Source organism: Bos grunniens, chromosome 4 (assembly GCF_055505025.1).
Source record: "Bos grunniens cultivar Pamir isolate PY7600 chromosome 4, Bosgru_T2T1.0, whole genome shotgun sequence".
In the NCBI taxonomy this organism is placed as follows: Eukaryota; Metazoa; Chordata; class Mammalia; order Artiodactyla; family Bovidae; genus Bos; species Bos grunniens.
Genome location: NC_141168.1, coordinates 14089560 through 14113707, shown reverse-complemented (window position 1 = coordinate 14113707; position 24148 = coordinate 14089560). Strand labels below are relative to the sequence as shown.

At 46.8% G+C, this 24148-nt stretch overlaps 1 protein-coding gene and 1 long non-coding RNA gene across 2 annotated transcripts; both read left to right on the top strand.

The window, feature by feature from the left end:
• The first annotated feature begins 6115 nt into the window (after positions 1-6115).
• Positions 6116-7099, top strand: LOC147373619 (uncharacterized). Its single transcript, XR_015163144.1, has 2 exons — positions 6116-6379; positions 6506-7099. It is a non-coding gene; the product is annotated as an uncharacterized LOC147373619 (long non-coding RNA).
• Positions 7100-20509: 13410 nt separating this feature from the next.
• On the top strand, positions 20510-23887 carry LOC147373618 (uncharacterized). Its single transcript, XM_086398051.1, has 3 exons — positions 20510-20794; positions 21044-21412; positions 23523-23887. Exons 1-3 carry the CDS (start codon positions 20713-20715, stop codon positions 23885-23887), a joined length of 816 nt encoding a protein of 271 aa, XP_086254177.1. The 5' UTR covers positions 20510-20712.
• Positions 23888-24148: the final 261 nt, after the last annotated feature.

Sequence of the window (24148 nt, the reverse complement as noted above, 5' to 3'; positions counted from 1 at the left end):
GGTAGGGGACTGAGATGACCTCAGACATTGAAGGGCTTCCCAGGTGGCTCAGCAGGTAAAGAAACTGGCTGCAATGCAGGAGATGCAGGCAGATGTGAGTTCGATCCCTGGGTCAGGAAGATCCCCTGGAGGAGGGCATAGCAACCCACTCCAGTATTCTTACCTGGGCAATCCCATGGGCAGAGGAGCCTGATGGTCTACACCCCATGGGGTCGCAAAGAGTCAGACATGGCTGATGCGACTGAGCACGCGTGATACCCAGACATGGAATGGCCTGAGTAAGAGGACCCAGAGGGTGGTGAAAAGTTTTCAGACAATGTGTGGACCACCCAGAGAGAGGAGAAACTTACTTTGTGTGTGAGGGGAAGGAGTAGGAAGTGAAAAAGAAAATGAAATACGTTTGTCTTCAGGGATTATTAGGGAGCAGAACTTTAAGTTTACCGTGTAGTTCCCCCAAAGAAGCGTGTTTTGTGATAAGCAACTGTCCATGCCCTAGTCCTGGAACCTGTGAATATGTCCAGTTCAGTGCAGTGCAGTCCGTCAGTCGTGCCCAACTCTGCGACCCAATTAGACACATAGGCCCTTAAGAGCCCCTGATGTCCGTGTACTTTGAGGAGGGTTCCATCTGCTGTTACTGGCTTTGAAGATGGAGGAAGGGGGTCAAAGGGACGTGGGTGGTCTCTAGGAATTGAAAAAGACAAACCACAGCACGCCAGGCCTCCCTGTCCATCACCAGCTCCTGGAGTCCACCCAAACTCATGTCCATTGAGTTGGTGATGCCATCATCCTCTCATCCTCTGTCGTCCTCTTCTCCTCCTGCCCTCAATCTTTCCCACCATCAGGGTCTTTTCAAATGAGTCAGCTCTTCGCATTAGGTGGCCAAAATATTGGAGTTTCAGCTTCCACATCAGTCCTTCCAATGAACACCCAGGACTGATCTCCTTTAGGATGGACTGGTTGGATCCCTTACGTGAAAAAAGAGAATTAGATTTGTAGATGCAGCTAAATTTGCTAATCAGTTGACCTCAAGATAGGGAGTCGCCTGAATCATCCTGTGGACCCAACTAGACACATAGGCCCTTAACAGCCCCTGGCGTCCGTGTACTTTGAGGAGGGTTCCATCTGCTGTTACTGGCTTTGAAGATGGAGGAAGGGGTCCAAGGGACGTGGGTGGTCTCTAGTTATCGGAAAAAACAAATAAACAGATTCCCCCCTAGAGCTCCGGGAAAGGTACAAATCCCTGCATACTTTGATTTCACCCTAATGAGACCCATGTCAAACTTCTAACCTATGGTAAGATAGTTAATTTATGTTCTTTTAAGCCACTGAGTTTGGATAATTTTGTAACAGTGAAGAGCAAAACCTGACTCCAGGTTGGGTCTCCTTCTTAGACTTAAATCTTTGCTTTTTGTTGCTCTTATTATAATCATACATAATGGCCTGACTCTGGGAACCCTGCCCTTCTGCCTGAATGTTAAGTAAGTGACTCATTCAGCTCACTGAACAAAGAGACAATCTGATTCTGCCCACAGGGCTTCCCAGTGGCCCTAGTGGTAAAGAACCCATCTGTCGATGCAGGAGACATAAAGGGACGCGGGTTCTATCCCTGGTTGGGAAGATCCCTTGGAACAGGAAACGGCAACCCACTCCAATATTCTTGCCTGGAGAAGCTCATGGACAGAGGAGCCTGGAGGGCTACAGACCAGAGGGCTGCAGAGCGTCAACACTACTGAAGTGACTTAGCATGCAGCACCTGTGAATGGCTATAGGAAAGCAGAAATTAACACATTCCTCCCCCCACCCCCCAATGCTGGCCAAGCCAGGACAAACTAATGGCCTTTTTACTTTACTACCTCACCTTCTCCCCTTCTCTGTTCTGTTAAAAGAAACTGGCATCCAAACCCCAATAATATGATTTTGGGGGGATGTTAGTCTGCCATCTTCTTGGTCTGCTGGCTTTCCAAATAAAGTCTCTATTCCTTATCTCAACTCCTCATCTCCCTATGTATTGGCTGATCCTGTGGTGAGCAGAGTGGGCTTGGATTTGGTAAACATTTGTTATATAGCAGGAATAGAAAGCTAATACAGAGCCCTACTGCCAAGCAGCTGCAAGAAGAGGGCTGATGAAGAAAGCTACTCTGTGAGCAGTCTAAGAGGGAAAGGGCTAAGGATGGGAGCTTGAATCAGATGATGCACTTTTAAAGGAGGATGCTACCAATTTCTGCTCTTGACAAACTCCATTTCTGCTAATGCCTCATCTCCGCAGGTTTAGGATTAGAAAGTTCCAGCAGGGAGCCCCACAGTCATTGCTAGCCTCAGGGAGGTACTGTTCTCCTGGGAAGAATTCCTTCCTTTGATCTGACAGTCTCCTCGAGGTGGTGCAGAGCCACCAGGGTGCTGCTGTCAAGGAAAGCAAGGAGGTGTGACACATGAAGTCACCCTCCAAACAGCAGAAGATTGCAATTTGCCCTTGTTGTTGAGCATATCAGAAGTCCATTCACTTTTCTGCTTCATTCCACCATAAAGTGACCACACAAACACACTCATATACATAGGGGGAAAGAGAGAAAGAGAGATGGAAACTGGGAGAAAGAGAGAGAAAGGGAAAAAGAAAAGAAAGGATCAACCTCCCCTTTGTGAAATGAAAAATATCTCCTGCCATATCAATAAACAAGAAATTTCAGAGCCATCAGCTATTTCTGGACTCAATAAGTGAATCAGTTCAGTTCAGTCACTCAGTCATGCCCTACTCTTTGGGACCCCATGGACCGCAGCATGCCAGGCTTCCCTGTCCATCACCAACTCCCGGAGCTTGCTCAAACTCACGTCTGTTGAGTTGGTGATGCCAACCCCTGTCATCCCCTTCTCCTTCTGCTCCCAATCCCTCCCAGCATCAGGGTCTTTTCCAATGAGTCAACCCTTTGCATAAGGTGGCCAAAGTACTGGAGTTTCAGCTTTAGCATCATTCCTTCTAATGAACACCCAGGACTGATCTCCTTTAGGATGGACTGGTTGGACCTCCTTGCAGTCCAAGGGACTCTCAAGAGTCTTATCCAACACCACATTCAAAAGCATCAATTCTTCAGCACTCAGCTTTCTTCACAGTCCAACTCTCACATCCATACATGACCACTGGAGAAACCACAACCTTGACTAGATGGACCTTTGTTGGCAAAGTAATGTCTCTGCTTTTGAATATGCTATCTAGGTTGGTCATAGCTTTCCTTCCAAGGAGTAAGCGTCTTTTAATTTCATGGCTGCAGTCACCAGAAGTAAAACAGGATTTGAAGGACGGTGAAAATTCTATAGTCTGTTTCTATACTCAGGACCATCCAGAGGTAAAAAAACAATGCTGTGTATTTAAAGGGAAAAGTGTGTTCTACTTGCAGGGATTTTAAAGAGATGTTTCCTCAGTTGGGTAGAGGCAACCTGATTATTATTGTCAGGAAATTGTCAGCCAGGAGGAGGATGAGAGATGCAGCAGAGTTTACTAAGCAGAGCCTCAGAGAGGAGGCTGAGAGCAATTACTGAAGAGGCTCAGGGAAAGACAGAAAGAGATGGACAGTGCTGCGTAAAGGTGTTACATTAAAGTGTAAAAGATGGAGGGGCCATTCGAAGCTCCTGGACATCTCGAGGATTCTGTTTTCTTCTCACTCCCTTTGTTAGGATACAGGAGCCTGGCCCATACTGGGGAAGTGGAGTTCCCAAAACTCAAGTGTTGGCCTTGGGAAGGAGTGATCAGACGGAAGTTCTGAGAAGGAAGAGTGGGGAGGTATAGGAACTGGTTCCTAGTATAAGGATAAGGGGGACTCAGGTTAACAGCATCACTTCAGTGTTTTGCTTGATGTTGAGAAAGAAGAAACCAGAACAGCTTCACAGTCAACAGGACAGGGATGGGGGAAGAAGCATGTGTCTGAGGAGAATGAATTAGCTCATGGCTTGGTAAGAATATAGAAGCAGCTGCCTCCTAAATATTGGGTTAATCTAATATAGGAAGTGCTTGGGATAAACTATAAATCTTTGAGCTGTAATTGTCCACCTCTACGGTGTTGAAAGTACCACAGAATTTGGAAAATCAAAAAAAAAAAAAAAAGAATTTGGAAAATCCAATGGATAAAAGTATGCATTGTTAGTTTATCTTTGTGAATGTAGACAAACTGAAAGATTTGGAAAGATGCAATTTGGAATGATAAGGTTTACTGAGTAAAGCAAAATTATTTACTTGAGGCAGGTTCATGAGAATTTTTCCCCTCTTCGAGAATGCTGTACCCATAGCTAGGATATTTGGAGGACTGCCTAGGACTGAAGTAGAGCCAATTTTGATCCCTACCATCTTTTCCAAAAAGAAACAGCACAGGGCTGTTGGTCCAGTGGTTAAGAATTCACCGTGCAATGCAGGGGATTCAGGTTTGATCCCTTGTCTGGGAAGATCCCACGTGGCGCAGGGCAATTAAGCCCGTGGACCACAGCTACTGAAGCCTGTGTGCCTAGAGCCTGAGCTCCACAACGAGAAGGCACCACAATGAGAAGCCCGAGCACTGCAAAAAAGACCCAGTGCTGCCAAAAATAATTTTTTTTTATAAGGAATGGCACAGAAATAGAAAAAGAAAGAAGACTCCTCCTTAGAGCAGAGTTAATGTCATGACAGCAGCTGCATCTCCCTTATTTGTATGGAATAGGGACTGTTGGCCCTGAACTCATTCCACCATGAAGGAGACTGGGGGAAAGAAAGCCACCTCTGAAGTTTGAGATAAGGACCCATTTCTTGCCTGGAGATGACAGTGATTCAGCAAAGCTCTAGCTGTGGCTGAAGCAATTAGGAGGAAGGGGCAGTGTCTTTCCTTCTCCTCCTCCTGCCCAAGAATACTTTGGTTCCAGCAAAGCTCAAGAAAAACTCAAAGCTGTTCAATGCAGGGAAATATTCTCAGCAATCCCAGGAAAGTCACCTCAATGCAGGAAGGACATTGTGTCCTGGAAAAGGAGCAATATGTGAGTGGCTGGAGGAGCTAAGAAGATGCTATGACACCCCAGTTATAGGCAGAGCTCCCCGTAACTGTGAGCCAGAGCAGAGAACACAGCCTGGCTACAATGCAATATGCAGCGACAGAACCCGCCCATGTGGAGACCACAAACCAGGAAAGCCACACCCCACAGGCAGCAAAGAAACTGAATTGGCTGGTAAAAGTAAGAGGTTATTGAAGAAGGCAGATCTCTTCTCTGCCTTTCACAGCTTCTATAAGAGGAGAGGGAGAAGGCAATGGCAACCCACTCCAGTACTCTTGCCTGGAAAATCCCATGGACAGAGGAGCCTGGTAGGCTGCAGTCCATGGGGTCGCTAAGAGTCGGACATGACTGAACGACTTCACTTTCACTTTTCACTTTCATGCATTGGAGAAGGAAATGGCAACCCACTCCAGTGTTCTTGCCTGGAGAATCCCAGGGACGGGGGAGCCTGGTGGGCTGCCATCTATGGGGTCGCACAGAGTCGGACACGACTGAAGCGACTTTGCAGCAGCAGCAGCAGCATAAGAGGAGAGAAAAGAGAAGGAAGAAAGATCCATCTAATACCAGCCTTGAGAAAAGAAGCTACTTACACAGTTGCTGTTGTTCAATCACTCAGTCGTGTCCGAATCTTTGTGACCACATGGACTGCAGCAAGCCAGGCTTCCCTGTCCTTCACCATCTCCCGGAGTTTGCCCAAACTCATGTCCATTGAGTCAATGATGCCAACTTACACTGGCTACTACTAAATTTAATCTGCTAACAAGAAAAGAGCCCTGAGTCTAGGATCTTGAACTGAATACAGACTGATAAAAATAACCCATAAAGTGGATTTGGCTAAGTTTTTGCACAAGAGATACTTTCAAGAGGTCGTGGTTAAAAAATACACCAATGGATAGTCAAAGATAGGAATAATCTTGGAATTTTTTCCTACAGAGTAGAAATGAGACCTTATGAGGTAGAAAAACTGTTGCTTTGATGATAGTGGAAGTTTCATGTTCTCACATTTCTAAGTGATGACCAAATATGTTATACCGATTTTCATGATAAAGATATAAAAATACAGAAATATTTTTCAACTTTGACAAGAGTGTGCTAATAAGAAGGTGTCAAATTGATAGAAACCAGCAGTCTCAGAGGAGGGCAAGGAAAATGCCAGTGACTGCAAGCCTTGCCAACCCACATTGGCCCAGGACCTGTGTTACCCTTCAGCCCTCTAAGGAAATGGGAGGAGCTGCTCTCCTGAAAATGAGGGTCAAGTAACTGCAGAGAGACATCACAGAAACCAACTAGGGCCCCCAGGGCAGGCAAAGCCTGGGTGACACTGCCATGGGCCCCTGGCTCCTGGGCTGTTTCCTGTTTTATCTCCTGGGAGCAGGTGAGTCCCAGAATCCATGGGCAAGCCTTGGCCGTAGCTTGCCGGTTTTAGCTCAAGTCCTTCTGTGAAGGTTGCAGCACCAGGTGCCTCCTCAGTTTTCTCTTGCTCTACTTCCTTCCTCCACAGGCCCCCTGGAAGCCGATGTGACCCAGAGCCCAAGACACCGCATCACAGAGACCAGAAAGAGGGTGACATTGACTTGTTCTCAGAATATGAACCATGATGCGATGTACTGGTATCGACAAGACCCAGGGCTGGGTCCAAAGCTGATCTACTTTTCAAGGAATGTTGGGTTTATTGAAAATGGAGATATCCCTGATGGATACACTGCCTCTCGAGAAGAGAAACCAAACTTCCCCCTGACCTTGGAGTTGGCCAGCACCAACCAGACCTCCTTGTACCTCTGTGCCAGCAGTGAATCCACAGTGTGACACAGCCAGCTGCTCTCTGCACAAAAAGGGCGGCCACAAGAGAGGAGGCTCCTCCCTTAGGAGGCCCCACCCAGCCAAGAGGACAAACTTCCCCACCATCAGAGACCCCAGGAGTCCTCCCTTGCCTCCCCAGCTTTGGGGAGTCTGAGCAAGGCAACCTGTTGGCAACATGTTCCCCTCTTATTTCCGGTACCCACAAGCTTTTCAAAGTGCAGACAGGACACGCTCCCTGTGTGAAGTCTAGCACAGTAAATAATTCTAGTAAAGAATTTCTCTCCTAGAAAAGGAATTTTATGCATACTTCAATCCTTTGTCCTCGCTGAGCTTCACTGTAGCCCAAACTGAAGATTTCATTTTCAGCCCAATCACTCAACCAAATTTCAATCCCACCTGCTAGGACCTATTCCTGGAGGTTTTGACACTTGGGGAGAATAGCACATCTGAGTTGTTAACTAAATCTAATATCTCTCCCATTTCCTTCATCTCTGCAAGTGGTCTGCCATCCAGCCAAACACACAAGCCAGAGATGTAGGAGTTGTGCTCACCGTCTCAGACATACTCTTCCTCCACACTTAATCCACCACCATCGCCCGCACGCTTCTTAGTATTAAATTCCTTGCAAATTTTACTAATTTTCCTAATCTCACTGATAACACTGTGATCTGATATGTGGTCTCCCACCACCTTCCAATGTGCTCCCTGCCCCCACCCACAAACCACTCTGGAGCCTAAAACCCATCAGTGTCTTTCATTTACTTAAAGTCACAAGTTTATGGTAGTTCACAAGCTTCTCAACACCCTCAAAGATGCAGTCTTTGCACCTGTCTTCCTTCCTAATTGGGCTTCCCAGGTGGCACTCGTGGTAAAGAACCCACCTGCCAATGCAGGAGACATAAGAGATGCAGGTTTGATCCTGGGGTTAGGAAGATTCCCTGGAAGAAGGCATGGCAACCCACTCCAGTATTTTTGCCTGGGGAATCCATGGACAGAGGACCCTGGTGGGCTGCAGTCCACAGGGTCTCAAAGAGTTGGACACGTCTGAAGTGACTTCGCACGCACGCACGCACTTTCCTACCTGGAGAAGGAAATGGCAACCCACTCCAGTATTCTTGCCTGGGAAACCCCATGGACAGAGCAGCCTGGCGGGCTACCATTCGTGGGGTTGCAAGAGTTAGGCATGACTGAGGGACTAAACCACCAGCTTCCTAAGAGGAACGTCCTCTTTCAGTTACCACACCTGCTTTCCATTCAAGGAGACAGAGTCCACCTCCCTCAGGTCCCCATATCCATGCTACGCCGACTCACTCTTGGATCTTCACCAGTAATGTTCACTCTCCCAGAGAGTGTTTACTCTCTCCCTCTTTCTCTCCCTCTCTACCTGGACACCTAGCTGATGATTTCTCCACATACCAATCCAGAGGTCTTTTCCTCAGGAAGATTTCCTCGAATCCCTCATGGGATTATTTCCTCTGCTAAGTGCTCTAGTGAAGTGAAGTCGCTCAGTCGTGTCCGACTCTTTGCGACCCCTTGGACTGTAGCCTACTAGGCTCCTCCGTCCATGGGATTTTCCAGGCAAGGGTACTGGAGTGGGTTGCCATTTCCTTCTCCAGAGGATCTTCCCAACCCAGGGATTGAACCCAGGTCTCCTGCATTGCAGGCCGACACTTTACCATCTGAGCCACTAGGAAAGTGCTCTAAAGACAGCCTAAACTATTATTCTCAGGGCAATTAACACACTCCATTGTTTGCTATTTAAAATTCATATGAATAAAGGCATAGTCAACGAGAGCAGGGACCGTGCCTATACTGGTTACTTTTCCCCGTACTTACCAGAGTGCCTGAAGAGAGTCCTGTTATATGCATAAAGGAATTGGTCTTCTTTTCAATCATCTTCCCAATACTTCTCTGTCTTGTCCAGGATCTAAGTCCCCTGCAAAGTCCTCTCCCACACCTACCTTGGGGAAATGCCAGGGGTTTCCACCTGGGTACGTAAACAAGATAAATCACGTCCTCAGGTACTTTTATTCCTCCTCTACTGCAGCCCCCATTTACTCTGTGCTATATGTCATCCAACAAGGATGTTGCCTCTCTTGGTACCACTGAGTATCCATTGGATTCTTTTCTGTTGAGCCCTAAAATACCTGTCGGCCACTGCAGATGCTTCTTCAGCTTTGCAGCTCAATACAGCAAGACTGTACTATTGTTCCCAGTGGGTTCCATCATCACGCCCAGTAGAAAGTTTCCTGCCGAGTGGCATCTCTATTGATGAAAATACAAGAGAAAGCCTTTGGCTCAACCTTTTCTTTGTCAGTGCTGAAGGGGCAAGACTACAGATCTATGTCTTGATCTCCAACGTCTTACTGAGATTTTAGCACACAGTTTCATTCAATTACATACACTCCAACCATTAAAATAATAACTTTAACTTGAAGCAAGGGAAGACAGAGGACCTCATCCAAGACACAAATTCAGGCAGTAAAACCCAGCTGAGCTTAGAATCTGCTCATCTTTTTAAGAACTATGGCTGTATTACTGGGTAAGTTTATCCTGCCAGGCTCCATACCTACCCTTACTTCAAGGTGAGTTCTCTCCTGGGAATATCACACACACTGTCATACACAGAGACTTCCCCGGGACCATTCTCTCTTTTTCGCAAGACTTACCCAAGGTATTTCTGAACTACAATAATCGTTGCTTTTTAGGTCCAAGCCAGATTATACCTTTTATTTATGGCTGTGCTGTGTTCAGCCATGTCTGTAGTACCCCGGGCAAGGATACTGGAGTGGCTTGCCATGTCCTTCTCCAGGGGATCTTTCTCACCCAGGGATTGAACCCCCATGTCTCCTGCATTGGCAGGCTAATTCTTTACCACTGGCGCCACCTGGGAAGCCCCACTTTTATTATATTCTCAATATAAATAGAATTATACTAATTAAATCAAAGATGTCAGTGGAGACTGACACCCAAAGACTGCTTCCTGTGAAAGAGTCTATATCCAATAACTTATTCTTAGTTCCTGGAAGTCATCACAAGTGAACCCTATCTCATGAGAGACTCTGAGACAATGATGTCGACAGACTCCTTTGCACTTATATAGAATCCACAAACCCGGTGCCCTCCGTTGTATCAGAGCGTGGAGCTGCTGCTGCTACTAAGTCGCTTCAGTCGTGTCCGACTCTGTGCGACCCTATGGACAGCAGCCCACCAGGCTCCTCCATCCACAGATTCTCCAGGCAAGAATACTGGAGTGGGCTGAGCCTGGAGCTGGCATACCACTATTCTTGACTTAGACCTGCCCTAAGGCACCAGTTTTCTCTTTGTTCCTAGGACTAGGAGAGTTCTAATTTAAACTGTTCCTTGAAGGAATTCAGTCTTGGTCTTCCTTATGGAATTTTTTTTCTGGTGCCTAACCTCTACCTCAAATAATTGCTCACATGCTAAAGAAATATCTACAAAATTGGGTGGATTTTTAGAGCTAAAACATTCTATGGTCTGGATGTTTATGTTCCCCCCTCTACCCTGAATTTATGTTGAAATTCTGGTTGCAAATGTGATGGTATTGGGGGTGGGGCCTTTGGGAGATGATTACTGTATGCTTAGTCACTCAGTCGTGTCGGACTCTTTGCAACCCTATGGACTGTAGCCCACCAGGCTCCTCTGTCCATGGAGATTCTCCAGGCAAGAATACTGGAGTGGGTTGACATGCCCTCTTCCAGGGGATCTTCCCAACCCAGGGATTGAGCCCATGTCTCCCGCATTGCAGGTGGATTCTTTAATGACTGAGCCATCAGGGAAGCCCAGGGAAATGATTAGGTCAAAAGAATGGAGCCCTCATGGATGGAATTAATGCCCTTATGAAAGAAACCCCAGTGAGCTCCTGAGCCCACCCTCTAACCAAGTGAGGTTGCAAGAAGTCTACAACCAGAAAAGAGCACCCACCAATAATGCAAGCACTCTGATCTCAGACTTCCAACCTCCAGAACTGTGGGAAATAATTTCTGTAATTTACAAGCTACCCAGTCTGAAGTTCTGTTAAAGCAGCCAGACTAAGGCAGAACACTACTCATGATTTGTTTTCTTAATTTTTGGTTCACTCACTGTCAATGTCCTTGGTAGACTACTATTTCTGTATTCTTCTATTAAATCAATTTTTTCCAATATTCCTTTCTCTTTCTCTCTTCTCATTACTTTATGCACTTTCTTGGAACAACATCATTCAAATTCATCACTTTAATAAAACTCTCTGTTCTAACAACTATCAGATTCAGTATTCTAGTCAGTTACCTAATTTGACCTTCAGCCCATCGCAATTTTCTACATGGTAATGTCACTTGAAATCTCCATTGGTACTTCAAACTCAATTTGCCATGTTCTACAAACTTAATCTTTCTACCAGTCTTGATGAAAACTAATTCATTCAGTCTTTGGGGAGAAGGTCTTTAAAGCAGTAATCTATGTTAAATGAGGTCATGGGGACAGGCCATCCACCAGTATGGCTGGTGTCCTTACAAGAGGGAAAAATGAGGACACAGAGACACACAAAGAAGCAAGACAATGTGAGGACAGGGGAGAAGACGGCCACCAGCCCTCCAAGGACAGAGGACTCAGGAGAAACCAACCCACCGACACTTTGATCTTGAACTTCCAGCTTCCAGAATAGTGAGAAGATAAATTTCTGTTAAGTCGCCCCTTCTACAGAACTTTATTAAGGGAGCCCTAGCAAACTGAGAGGGCTCAGCTCACAGGCCCTTGCTGTCTAGCACATACTGAATTCCAGACTCAGAGAAACACAACAGTGCTCAGTATAAGCTACATTGTTTGTGCAAGCACTCTAGGTAAAATGAATCACAGTCACCAGTTATCAAATCGTGAGAACACTCCAGAAATTCAAGTTCCCAGGCCGATTCAGGATCAAGCTGAATACCAACCTTGTAAGCAGGTCCTTCCACAGATCAGACAAGGTTAACTTTTTTCTACACACATGCACACACATACATAGCCCACAAGGAAAAGGGCTGGCTTTCACTTTAGCACCTCCTGACTCTCTAGAATCTGAGTGGCTTGGGCAGGACCATGACTTCATAGCTCATCCCCCTGTAGCCTGGGTCTGGGAGAGGACCCTCTTGCCTTGAACCTGCCATGGGAATCAGGCTCCTCTATGCCTTTTGCTTCCTGGGAGTAGGTGAGTCCAGAAAGTCGGTGGCAAACCCCTGTCCCATTGCTTCTAGACCCTGGATACAAGATTTTTCTCTCATTAAGCTTCCTGTGTGTGCCTGCATGCTTAGTCGTGTCTGACTCTTTGTGACCGCAAGGACTGTAGCCCGCCAGGTTCCTCTGTCCATGAAATTTCCCAGGCAAGAATACTGGAGTGGGTTGCCATTTCCTTCTGCAGGGGATCTTCCCCAATCCAGGGATCGAACCCTGGTCTCCTGCACTGCAGGCAGACTCTCTCCCACTGAGCCGCCAGGGAAGCTTCCTGATGGCCTCTTTGTTCACCTCCTCCATCCTCCTTCACAGGCCTCGTGGATGCACAGGTAACCCAAACTCCAAGATACCTGGTCAAAAGGAGGGGAGAGAAAGTCGTGATAGAGTGCATACAGAACATGGACCATGAGAGAATGTTCTGGTACCGACAAGACCCAGCGCTGGGGCTGCGGCTGCTCCATTTCTCAATCGATGCTGGCATGGTTGAGGAAGGGGATGTGCCCCATGGGTACAGCGTCTCCAGAAAGAAGAAGGAGAGCTTCCCTCTGACCCTGGCGTCTGCCACCACCAACCAGACGTCTATGTACCTCTGCGCCAGCAGTGAATACACAGCGCAGCACGGCCACATCCTCTCTGCACAAAAAGGGCAGATGCAGGAAGCGGGGTGGGGGGACCATGAGTCAGGGCCCGAGTTATGCTGCTCCTACGGCGCGTGGGTGCCCATTGGAAGAAAGGCAGACAGTAGGGAGGGACCAAGCCCACAGCCACACTTCTTGGCCAGGGCAGCACAGGCTAGTTTTTAAGCCCCCGTCACCACCCTTTTCCAAGTCAGGGGCCATTCTGGAGTGGACCTGCCGGATCTTGTATGTTGTTCCCAACCTCAAGTCATGAAACTCGACCCACACCGGGAGGACTCCTCTCTCAGATCCACACCAGGGAACTTCTCCCCTACCATTTTTTTTTATTATTATTAATGTATTAGTCTTTGAAATTATATTTCAACTGTAAGGGTCTCAGGTTATAAAAAGTGGTGATGTAATTTTTTTAAACATCTATTTAGAATTTTTACAAAGGCAAATTAGAGCTTCGTTGCTGTTGTGCTTGTGCTCATTCATATCTGACTCTTTGAGCCCCCCCGGTACTGTAGCCTGCCAGGCTTTTCCATCCGTGGAATTTACCAGGCAAGACTGCTGCACGCAGAAATGAAGACCCAGCACAGCCAAAAATAAATAAAAAGCAAAATAAATAAATAACATGTTTACAAATTATAGTTTAACATTTAAAAACAATTTTATTGAAGTATAGCTGTTTATGCCCTGCTGCTGCTGCTGCTGCTAAGTCGCTTCAGTCGTGTCCGACTCTGTGCAACCCCATAGACGGCAACCCACCAGGCCCCGCCATCCTAGCATTGGTTAAATCCTTTTTTTCCTTTCCTTTCCTATCCTCTTCCTTTTACTATACATTTGCTACCTTGCTCACTATCTTTGCACTTTTTTAAAATATTTTTAAATTTTTTATTATTTATTTATTCTTTTTTTTTTTTTTGGCTGTCCTGGGTCTTCGTTGCTGTGCAGGCTTTTTCTAGTTGCCGCAAGCCGAGGCTACTCTTTGCTGCCATGTGCAGGGTTCTCCTAGTGCTGGCTTCTTTTGTTTCAGACCTCACGCTCTAAGCACATGGGCTTCAGTAGTGGCACACACGGGCCCTGGAACATGGCTCGGCAGTTGTGGCACACAGGCTTAGTTGCCCCGAGGCATGAGGGGTCTTCCCAGACCAGGGATCCAAACTGTGTCCCCTGCATTGGCAGGAGAATTCTTAACCAGTGGACCATCAGGGAAGTCCTGAGTAGCTTTACTCTCCACTGAGGACAGTCACACATTGTCAACCCCTCCCTGATATAAACTTGGTCAACCATATGTGCTGATTCCAGAGAATGTTTGGGGAATCCAAATTCTGTTCATTCAGCCTATAAAGGAAAACTGAGAAAAAGGAATCTTTCTCCACATTCTCTGAGTGGTCTGTAATGACTGAAAAGTTCTGAGAGAAGGAATAAGCTAGGATGCAGGAGGTGGTAAGAATTTGGTTGTAACGAGGCCACAGCAGAGCTCCCTCACTTTTTCCCTCACCTCCAGGAAGAAGAGAGTTACTCCTAGAAGCTGACCTAGAAGAATGAGAAAAGCTTTTCCCAAAGGCCCTGCAACCTCTCATAGCATCTCATCAACCTGCATTATGTCTCATGTTCCTTCCTGAACCAGTTACAATCAGGTTATGATGGTTTTGATTTACTGAAATGCATCCAGGTCTATTCATGGAACAGGAAACAAGGTCAGAGTTGCCTAACCTAATGGGCAGCATGGGAGAGAGATAGATAACTAATCAAACTTATCAGCATTCTCATAGGAAGGAGACAGAGGAGATTTGTATTCTATGGATGACTAACAATCACAAGGGCTTCCCTGGTGGCTCAAACAGTAAAGAATCTGCCTGCAATGCAGGAGACCCAGGTTCAATCCCTGGGTCAGGAAGATCCCCTGGAGAAGGGAATGGTTACCCACTCCAGTATTCTTGCCTGGGAAATCCCATGGACAGAGGAGACTGGTGGGCTACAGTCCATGGGGTCACAAAGAGTTGGATACAACTGAGCAACTAACACACACACTCACACACAACAATCATGAGTGCTGTCCCCCACATATTTCTGGCTTCCCCGCTTCCTGACACATGATGGGATCGTACTTCCTGGCTTCTGGAGGTTGGAGGTGGGGCAGGGCATGAGGCTTGTTGCCGAGAATGAGCAATAAGTATAAGTGACACGTTACTGCCAGGCCAGAACGTTTTAGCAGCCAATGCAAGATTTCCAGACCCCTCTTTAGTTCTGCCTGAGAGATGAGCGAGTTCTGGAGATGGTGGCTTCAGAGGGGCCATCGCTTTGCAGTCTCTGAGGCAGCTGCAGTCGAGGACTCAGACCCCTGGGCTGGCCATTGGGAATGATGCATACACACTATTGATGCTATGTATGCAATAGATAACTAATGAGAACCCGTTGTATACAGCACAGGGAACTCTACTTAATTGCACTGTGGGAAGGAAGTCCAAAGAGAGGGGATATGTACACTTACGGCTGATTCATTTTGCTATGCAGTAGAAACTAACACTACATTGTAAAGCAACTATACTCCAATAAAAAACAATTAACAAATTAACATTTTTTAAAATTCTTTTTCAGGACTTCCCTGGTGTTTCAATGGCTAAGACTCCACACTCCCAAGGCAGGGAGCTGGAGTTCAATCCCTGGTCAGGGAAATAGATCCTTCATGTTGCATCTAGGAGTTCCAACACCGCAACCAAGACTGAAGATCCCACGGATTTCAACTAAGACTTGGAGCAGCCAAATAAATAATAAATACAGTTTTTAAAATATATATTTTTCATAGTATTTGCATCCCTAGCCCTGGAACTGCATTTCTAGGTCTCTTTAGCTGAGGCCTTGGGCTTTGGGTGGAAGATTTTCTCAGCCCCTCTGCTGAGGCCTCCTCCTAGGAGAAGGAGGGGGAGTCCGGGGACACTTTCCCCTCTAATTCAGCTTCAGGTGCTTCTAGATCCTAGCTCCCTCTCACAACCTCCTCCCCACCTCAGGGCCCAAAGAGTGTTTTGTCTGGAGCTCTCTCAGCGGTGGGAAGACCCCCACTCCTGTGCTGATCCACCTGACCCTTGAGCAGCGCCTCATTACATCTGGGAAACGGAACAGGGAGTCAGGGCTTTCTTCCGTTTTAGACTCTTGCTTGTGCCCTCACAGTAAATCACTAGGCAATTGTCTGAAGAATTTAGGATTGCTAAAACAGAAGAAGACTGGGTTATTTTGGAAGAACGTTTGATATATTTGACCAAGAGATTTTAATGTAGTTAATGTTTCATGTCAAGAAAAAATTGGATTATTCTATACCTTTTACCTGGTAGCTCAGCTGGCAAAGAATCTGCCTTCAGTGCAAGAGACTCCAGTTCAATTCTGTGGTTCACATTTCCTCCTTTTTAATAGAAATTTTTTGCACAGTTTTACTTTTCTAAAATATTGGCAAATCCCATAATCAATTTTTATTACTAACATGTTAGAATTAACCACCACCCAAAAGCAACAAAAGTTATTTTAAAGTACATCTTACAACAGATGGCATCTCAGAACCAAAGAACTAAGTTAGTTTTGCAGGGATCTCTTTCTAGGGATCCCTCATTTCCTTTAGGGCATTAGGCCTATAGTTGTCAGCCATCCACCAGCTTCTACTCTACTAAGGCACGAGTAACTGAACGTGAGGCAACCTCTTGTGGTACCTGTGCTAACTTTTGAGCTTTGGTATCATGTACACATGGATCCGTGTCCTGCTTCTGCTGCTTAGTCACAAATTATGTGAACTTGATCAGGTTACATAAAAATCTTTGAGATTAGATGGTTGGATTAGCATCATGAACTCAATGGACATGAGTTTGAGTAAGCTCTGGGAGATGGTGAAGGACAGGGAAGACTGGAGTGCTGCAGTCCATGAGGCTGCAAGGAGTCGGTCACAACTGAGCGACTGAACCGAACTAAATCTATAAACTTGCCTAATCTGTAAAATATGGGATCATAGTTGCCTAAGTACCCTAATTTATAGACAGTCTGAAATGACATGTGTAAAACAGAGTAAGTGTTCAAAAAGACTGGCTTAGCTTTTACACAAGTATTAAGCTGTTTCAGGAAGTTGCATGATAGAGGAAACAACTGGATGATTAAATGGACCACAGCACTGTGGCCGAATTTTACAGACAGAGATCTGTCTTATAGTCCACAATGAGCTGCAGTATAATAGCAGAAAAGTGAAAGTGAAAGTCGCTCAGTCATGTCCAATTCTTTGCAACCCCATGGACTGTATCCATGGAATTCTCCAAGCCAGAACACTGAAGTGGGTAGCCTTTCCCTTCTCTAGGGGATCTTCCCAACCCAGGGATTGAAACCAGGTCTCCCACAAATAGCCATTAAGTAAAGAGGAACCAAATAGTTATAACTGAAATGACCAAAATGAGGAGAAGTGAGAGACGATAGAGGTAGAGTGCACTTAAGTTGTGAATTAATAAATGAGGGAGGTGAGAAGAAAAGAGGTGATGAAGATGAACTTCTGAGCCTAGACAACAAGACAAGTGGGGGGTACCGTTTATTAAGAGGAATGAATTCAGGAACAGGAGTCAGTTTACCAGAGTAGGTATCAGGGAAAGAAAAATCAGTTCAGTGTGGAATAACCAAAATACTCAGCCAACGGTTGCAATTCTGAGTTATGTTGCCCTAGTATTCTAAAATCTTACCTTTAGTTATCTAAGGTCAATACTGCATCCCATTCTTGCTTTATAACGAGGAGTAGAACATGAGCGGTGCTCAACAATGATGGATGGGGAGTGGCGGAGGTTGCAGTTGCAGGCTAGGAGCCTCTTGAATAAAGATCCAGCCCAAGTGAAGAGCCACACAGCTCCACTAGGGGGCAGACGAATTGTCTCCATGTTCTGCAGAAACTAGGCTTCCTGCCACAGGCGAGGAACAGAGCCGGTAGGGAAGAGCTACATGGTGGTGAAGGAAGAACTTGAATTTGATGTGTTAGTGCCTTTTCTCTGCGGAGAGGCAAGGCTCTCACCTAAAGATGTTGACTTTTCTGCTGCTTCTCCTGGAACTGGGTATGGCCTTATTCCCGGGGAAATTTGGGGTGAATATGCATGCTGAGGAGTAGAGGGTCAGCAGATGAGATGACCCTCTCATGAGGATCATAATGAGATGATGAGATGACCCCAATCAAACAGCAGAGAGATGTTCTATTAGGAAATCCTAACACAGTAACTGCTGGAAGAGCAAATCCAGAGTGGAGGCAGTGCTCCAGGGCTGATTGCAAGCCAAGGTGAGACTGGAGCAAATAGTAGGAGACCCTCCTGCCTGGGGACAAGCTTGTCAGCTCTCAAGGGTGTTTCTGTGTCTCTGGATCTAGGTTCTGTGTTCAGTGCTCTCCTCTCTCAAAAGCCAAGCAGGGCCATCCATCAACGCGGGACCTCTGTGACGATCAAGTGTCGTCAGGTTGATAGCCAGCTCGCCTTGATGTACTGGTACCATCAGCTTCCAGGACAGAGCTTGGTGCTGATGGCTACTGCCAATCAGGGCTCCAAGGCTACTTACGAGAGTGGGTTTACTGACAACAAGTTTCCCATTAACCACCAGAAACTGGAGTTCTCAACTCTGACTGTGAGCAATGCGAGCTCCGAAGACAGCAGCTCTTATTTCTGCAGTGCTGGAGACACAGTGCTGGGCACAGATCAAGGGTCTCAGGAAGAACCCCATTCCCTCCCAACCAGCGCCCAGCCAGGTGAGCCTGAGAACCCTGGGAGGCAGGCTGGAGGTGGGAGACCACAGAGGCAGCTGCCTGTGTGCTGGTGGGTGGTGTCGGTGTGAATGATCGGCTGGGGATGAGGAGAGAACTGGACAACCAGCTGGAGGACTTCATCCACAGACAGGAAGGGTGACTACTGGAGGCCAAGGATAAAATTTCTCCCAGAGGAGTGTTGAGAAATAGTAAAGACATCAGATACAGTTTGCCTTCAAGTGGCAGAGTCAGAAATACCCTCTAAGTAATTTATCTCTGAGCTATATTTAGCCTTGGAAGGAAAGTTATGACCAACCTAGATGGCATATTCAAAAGCAGAGACATTACTTTGCCAACAAAGGTTCATCTGGTCAAGGTTATGGTTTATCCGGGTCATGTATGGATGTGGTCATGTATGGATGTGAGAGTTGGACTGTGAAGAAGGCTGAGCGCCGAAGAATTGATGCTTTTGAACTGTGGTGTTGGAGAAGACTCTTGAGAGTCCCTTGAACTGCAAGGAGATCCAACCAGTCCATCCTGAAGGAGATCAGCCTTGGGATTACTTTGGAAAGAATGATGCAAAAGCTGAAACTCCAGTACTTTGGCCACTTGATGAGAAGAGTTGACTCATTGGAAAAGACTCTGATACTGGGAGGGATTGGGGGCAGGAGGAGAAGGGGATGACAGAGAATGAGATGGTGGAATGGCATCGCTGACTCAATGGACGTGAGTCTGAGTGAACTCCGGGAGTTGATGATGGACAGGGAGGCCTGGCATGCTGCGATTCATGGGGTCCCAAAGAGTCGAACACAACTGAGCGACTGATCTGATCTGATCTGATATTTAGCCTGGTCTCTATTAATATAGTTCAGAATGCACTTAGTCATATTTATATCTTACTGGTCTATTACACTGACGGCATTATGCTGATTGTTCTTGGCGAATGGGAATTATAAAGCCCTCTAGATGCCTTGGTATGATATATGGATGGCAGACCAATGTCAATCTGCAAAAATTTAGGGATCTGCCCCCTTGGTGAGCTTCTGAGTAGTCCAGAGGTGTGAGATATGCTGGAATGTCCTTCAGAATGAGAGTTGAGCTGTTTCCAGACATGGAGAAAGAGGCACAATGCTTCGTGGGACCCTCTGGATTTTGGAGTTAACATATACTACTCTTGGGTATGCTACTCTGGCCCATTTACTATACAATCTGTCAGGCTGGGCCAGTGCAAGGCAGAGCTCGGTAGCAGAACGAGACTATCATGGAAGCTTCTCAGCCACCAGGGTCATAAACCAAGCAGGCTCAGTTGTTCTTGAAGTGCCTGTGGCAGATATCAATGCTCTGTAGACCTCCTGACATTCCCCAGTGAGAATCCCAAGGCAGACGCTCAGAGCTCCGTGTCATGCTTTACTCCCTTCTACCTGCCAATAACTATTCTCCCTTTGAAAAACTGCTCTTTGCTCTTTACTAAAGGTTTATCATGGCATTCAGAACTGGACATCAGCAGACCTGCAAAACTGTAAAGTTGAAGACGAACGGAGAATTCTGTTATGAAGTGGAAAATGCATCATTTCAGTTCAGTCACTCAGTCATGTCCGACTCTTTGCGACCCCATGCATCACAGCATGCCTGGCCTCCCTGTCCAGCACCAACTCCCGGAGTTGATGCAGACTCATGTCCATCGAGTTGGTGATGCCATCCAGTCATCTCATCCTCTGTCATCCCCTTACCCTCCTGCTCCCAATCCCTCCCAGCATCAGAGTCTTTTCCAATGAGTCAACTCTTTGCATGAGGTGGCCAAAGTACTGGAGTTTCAGCTTTAGCATCATTCCTTCCAAAGAACACCCAGGGCTGATCTCCTTTAGAATGGACTGGTTGGATCACTGTTTATTAAGAGGAATGAATACAGGAATAGGAGTCAGTTTACCGGAGTAGGTATCAGGGAAAGAAAAATCAGCTCAGTTTGGAATAACCGAAATACTCAGCCAACGGTTACAATCCTGAGTTATGTTATCCTAGTATTCTAAAATCTTACCTTTAGTTATCTGAGGTCAATACTACATTCCATTCTTGCTTTATACCGAGGAGTAGAATATAAGTCGTGCTCAACAATGTTGGATGGGGAATGGCAGAGGGTGGTGATGAGACCAAAGTTGAAGGCTGGGAGCCTAGTGAATAAAGATCCAGCCCAAGTGAAGAGCCACACAGCTCCACTAGGGGGCAGAAGAATTGTCTCCACATTCTACAGAAACTAGGCTTCCTGCGACAGGCAAGGAACAGAGTCAGTAGGGAAGAACTACATGGTGGTGAAGGAAGAAGAACTTGAATTTGATGTGTTACTGCCTTTTCTCTGCGGAGAGGCAAGGCTGTCACCTAAAGATGTTGTCTCTTCTGCTACTTCTCCTGGGACTGGGTATGGCCTTATCCCGGGGGAAATTTGGGGTGCTGAGGAGTAGAGGGTCTGAGGCCCCCAGTCAGCTCATGGGAGAGATGTTCGTTTAGGGAATCTTAACACAGTAACAGCTGGAAGAGCAAATCCAGAGTGGAGGCAGTGCTCCAGGGCTGATTGCGAGCCAAGGTGAGACTGGAGCAAACAGTAGGAGACCCTTCTGCCTGGGACAAGCTTGTCAGCTCACGGGTGTTTCTGTCTCTCTGGATCTAGGTTCTGTGTTCGGTGCTCTCGTCTCTCAAAAGCCAAGCAGGGCCATCCGTCAACGCGGGACCTCCGTGATGATCGAGTGTCAGGTCGATAGCCAGGTCAATTTCATGTACTGGTACCGTCAGCTTCCAGGACAGAGCTTGGTGCTGATGGCTACTGCCAATCAGGGCTCCAAGGCTACTTACGAGAGTGGGTTTACTGACAACAAGTTTCCCATTAGCCGCCCAAAGCAGGCGTTCTCAACTCTGACTGTGAGCAACGCGAGCTCCGAAGACAGCAGCTCTTATTTCTGCAGTGCTAGAGACACAGTGCTGGGCACAGATCAAGGATCTCAGCAAGAACCCCTCTCCCACCCACCCAGCTCCCAGCCAGGTGAGCCTTAGAACCCTGGGAGGCAGGCTGGATGGGGCAAACCACAGAGGCAGCTGCCTGTGTTTTGGTGGGCGGGGGTCGGTGTGAATGGGTTGGCTGGGGATGAGGAGGGAACTGGGTGATCAGCTGGAGGACTTCATCCACAGACAGGAAGGGTGACTACTGGAGGCCGAGGATAAAATTTCTCCCAGAGGAGTGTTTAGAAATAGTAAAGACAATCAGATACAGTTTGCCTTCTAGTGGCAGAGTCAAAAATACCCTTTAAGTAATTGATTTCTGAGCTATATATAGCCTGTTCTCTATTAATAAAGTTCAGAATGCACTAAGTCATATTTATATCATACTGGTCCATTACACTTATGGAATTATGCTGATTGTTTTTGGTGAGTGGGAATTATAAAGCCCTCTAATGCCTTGCTATGATATATGGATGGCAGACCAATGTCAATCTGCAAAAATTCAGGAATCTGCCCCCTTGGTGAGCTTCTAAGTAGTCCAGAGGTGTGAGATATGCTGAAATGTCCTCCAAAGTGAGAGACGAGCTGTTTCCAGACATGGAGAAAGAGGCACAACGCTTCGTGGGACCCTCTGGATTTTGGAGTTAACATATACTACTCTTGGGTATGCTACGCTGGTCCATTTACTATACAATCCGTCAGGCTGGGCCAGTGCAAGGCAGAGCACGGTAGCAGAACCAGGCAATGATGGAAGCTTCTCAGCCACCAGGGTCATAAATCAAGCAGGCTCAGTTGTTCTTGAAGTGCCTGTGGCAGATATCAATGCTCTGTAGACCTCCTGACATTCCCCAGTGAGAATCACGAGGCAGATGTACAGAGCTCTGTGTCATGCTTTACTCAATTCTATCTGCCAATAACTTTTCTCCCTTGAAAAACTGCTCTTGGCTCTTTACTAAAGGCTTATCATGGCATTCAGAACTGGACATCATCAGACCTGCAAAACTGTAAAGTTGAAGACGCACGGAGTATTCTGTTATGAAGTGGAAAATGTATCATTTCAGTTCAGTCACTCAGTCGTGTCCAACTCTTTGCGACCCTATGCATTGCAGCACACCTCCCTGCGTCCAGCACCAACTCCCGGAGTTGACTCAGACTCCCGTCCATCGAGTCGGTGATGCCATCCAGTCATCTCATCCTCTGTCATCCCCTTCTCCTCCTGCCCCCAATCCCTCTCAGCATCAGAGTCTTTTCCAATGAGTCAACTCCTTGCATGAGGTGGCCAAAGTACTGGAGTTTCAGCTTTAGCATCATTCCTTCCAAAGAACACCCATGGCTGATCTCCTTTAGAAAGGACTGGTTGGCTCTCTGTTTATTAAGTGGAATTAATTCAGAAATAGGAGTCAGTTTACCAGAGTAGGTATCAGAGAAAGAAAAATCAGTTCAGTGTGGAATAACCAAAATACTCAGCGAATGGTTGCAATCCTGAGTTATGTTACCCTAGTATTCTAAAATCTTACCTTTAGATATATGAGGTCAATACTGCATCCCATTCTTGCTTTATACCGAGGAGCAGAATATAAGTAGTGCTCGACAATGATGGATGGGGAGTGGCAGAAGGTGGTGATGAGACCACAGTTGGAGGCTGGGAGCCTAGTGAATAAAGATCCAGCCCAAGTGAAGAGCCACACAGCTCCACTAGGGGGCAGAAGAATTGTCCCCATGTTCTGCAGAAACTAGGCTTCCTGGGACAGGCAAGGAACAGAGTCATAGGGAAGAACTACACGGTGGTGAAGGAAGAACAACTTGAATTTGATGTGTTACTGCCTTTTCTCTGTGGAGAGGCAAGGCTCTCACCTAAAGATGTTGACTCTTCTGCTACTTCTCCTGGGACTGGGTATGGCCTTATCCCGGGGGAAATTTGGGGTGAATATGCATGCTGAGGAGTAGAGGGTCTGAGGCCCCCAGTCAGCTCATGGGAGAGATGTTCGATTAGGAATCCTAACACAGTAACAGCTGGAAGAGCAAATCCAGAGTGGAGACAGTGCTCCAGGGCTGAATGCGAGCCAAGGTGATACTGGAGCAAACAGTAGGAGACCCTCCTGCCTGGGGACAAGGTTGTCAGCTCACGGATGTTTCTGTCTCTCTGGATCTAGGTTCTGTGTTCGGTGCTCTCGTCTCTCAAAAGCCAAGCAGGGCCATCCGTCAACGCGGGACCTCCGTGATGATCGAGTGTCAGGTCGATAGCCAGGTCAATTTCATGTACTGGTACCGTCAGCTTCCAGGACAGAGCTTGGTGCTGATGGCTACTGCCAATCAGGGCTCCAAGGCTACTTACGAGAGTGGGTTTACCGAGGACAAGTTTCCCATTGACCGCCCGAAACTGGAGTTCTCAACTCTGACTGTGAGCAACGCGAGCTCCGAAGACAGCAGCTCTTATTTCTGCAGTGCTGGAGACACAGTGCTGGGCACAGATCAAGGATCTCAGCAAGAACCCCTCTCCCACCCACCCAGCTCCTAGACAGGTGAACGTTAGAACCCTGGGAGGCAGGCTGGAGGGGGAAAACCACAGAGGCAGCTGCCTGTGTTTTGGTGGGTGGCGTAGGTGTGAATGGGTCGGCTAGGGATGAGGAGGAAACTGGGTGACCAGCTGGAGGACTTTATCCACAGACAGGAAGGGTGACTACTGGAGGCCGAGGATAAAATTTCTCCTAGGGGAGTGTTTAGAAATAATAAAGACAATCAGATACAGTTTGCCTTCAAGTGGCAGAGTCAGAAATAC

Coding starts and splice junctions, on each gene's coding strand:
- LOC147373618 (XM_086398051.1), top strand. CDS start 20,713: ATGTGTTACTGCCTTTTCTCTGCGGAGAGGCAAGGCTGTCACCTAAAG. Junction 20,795..21,043: donor GCTACTTCTCCTGGGACTGG/GTATGGCCTTAT, acceptor CTCTGGATCTAG/GTTCTGTGTTCGGTGCTCTC. Junction 21,413..23,522: donor CCCACCCAGCTCCCAGCCAG/GTGAGCCTTAGA, acceptor CTCTGGATCTAG/GTTCTGTGTTCGGTGCTCTC.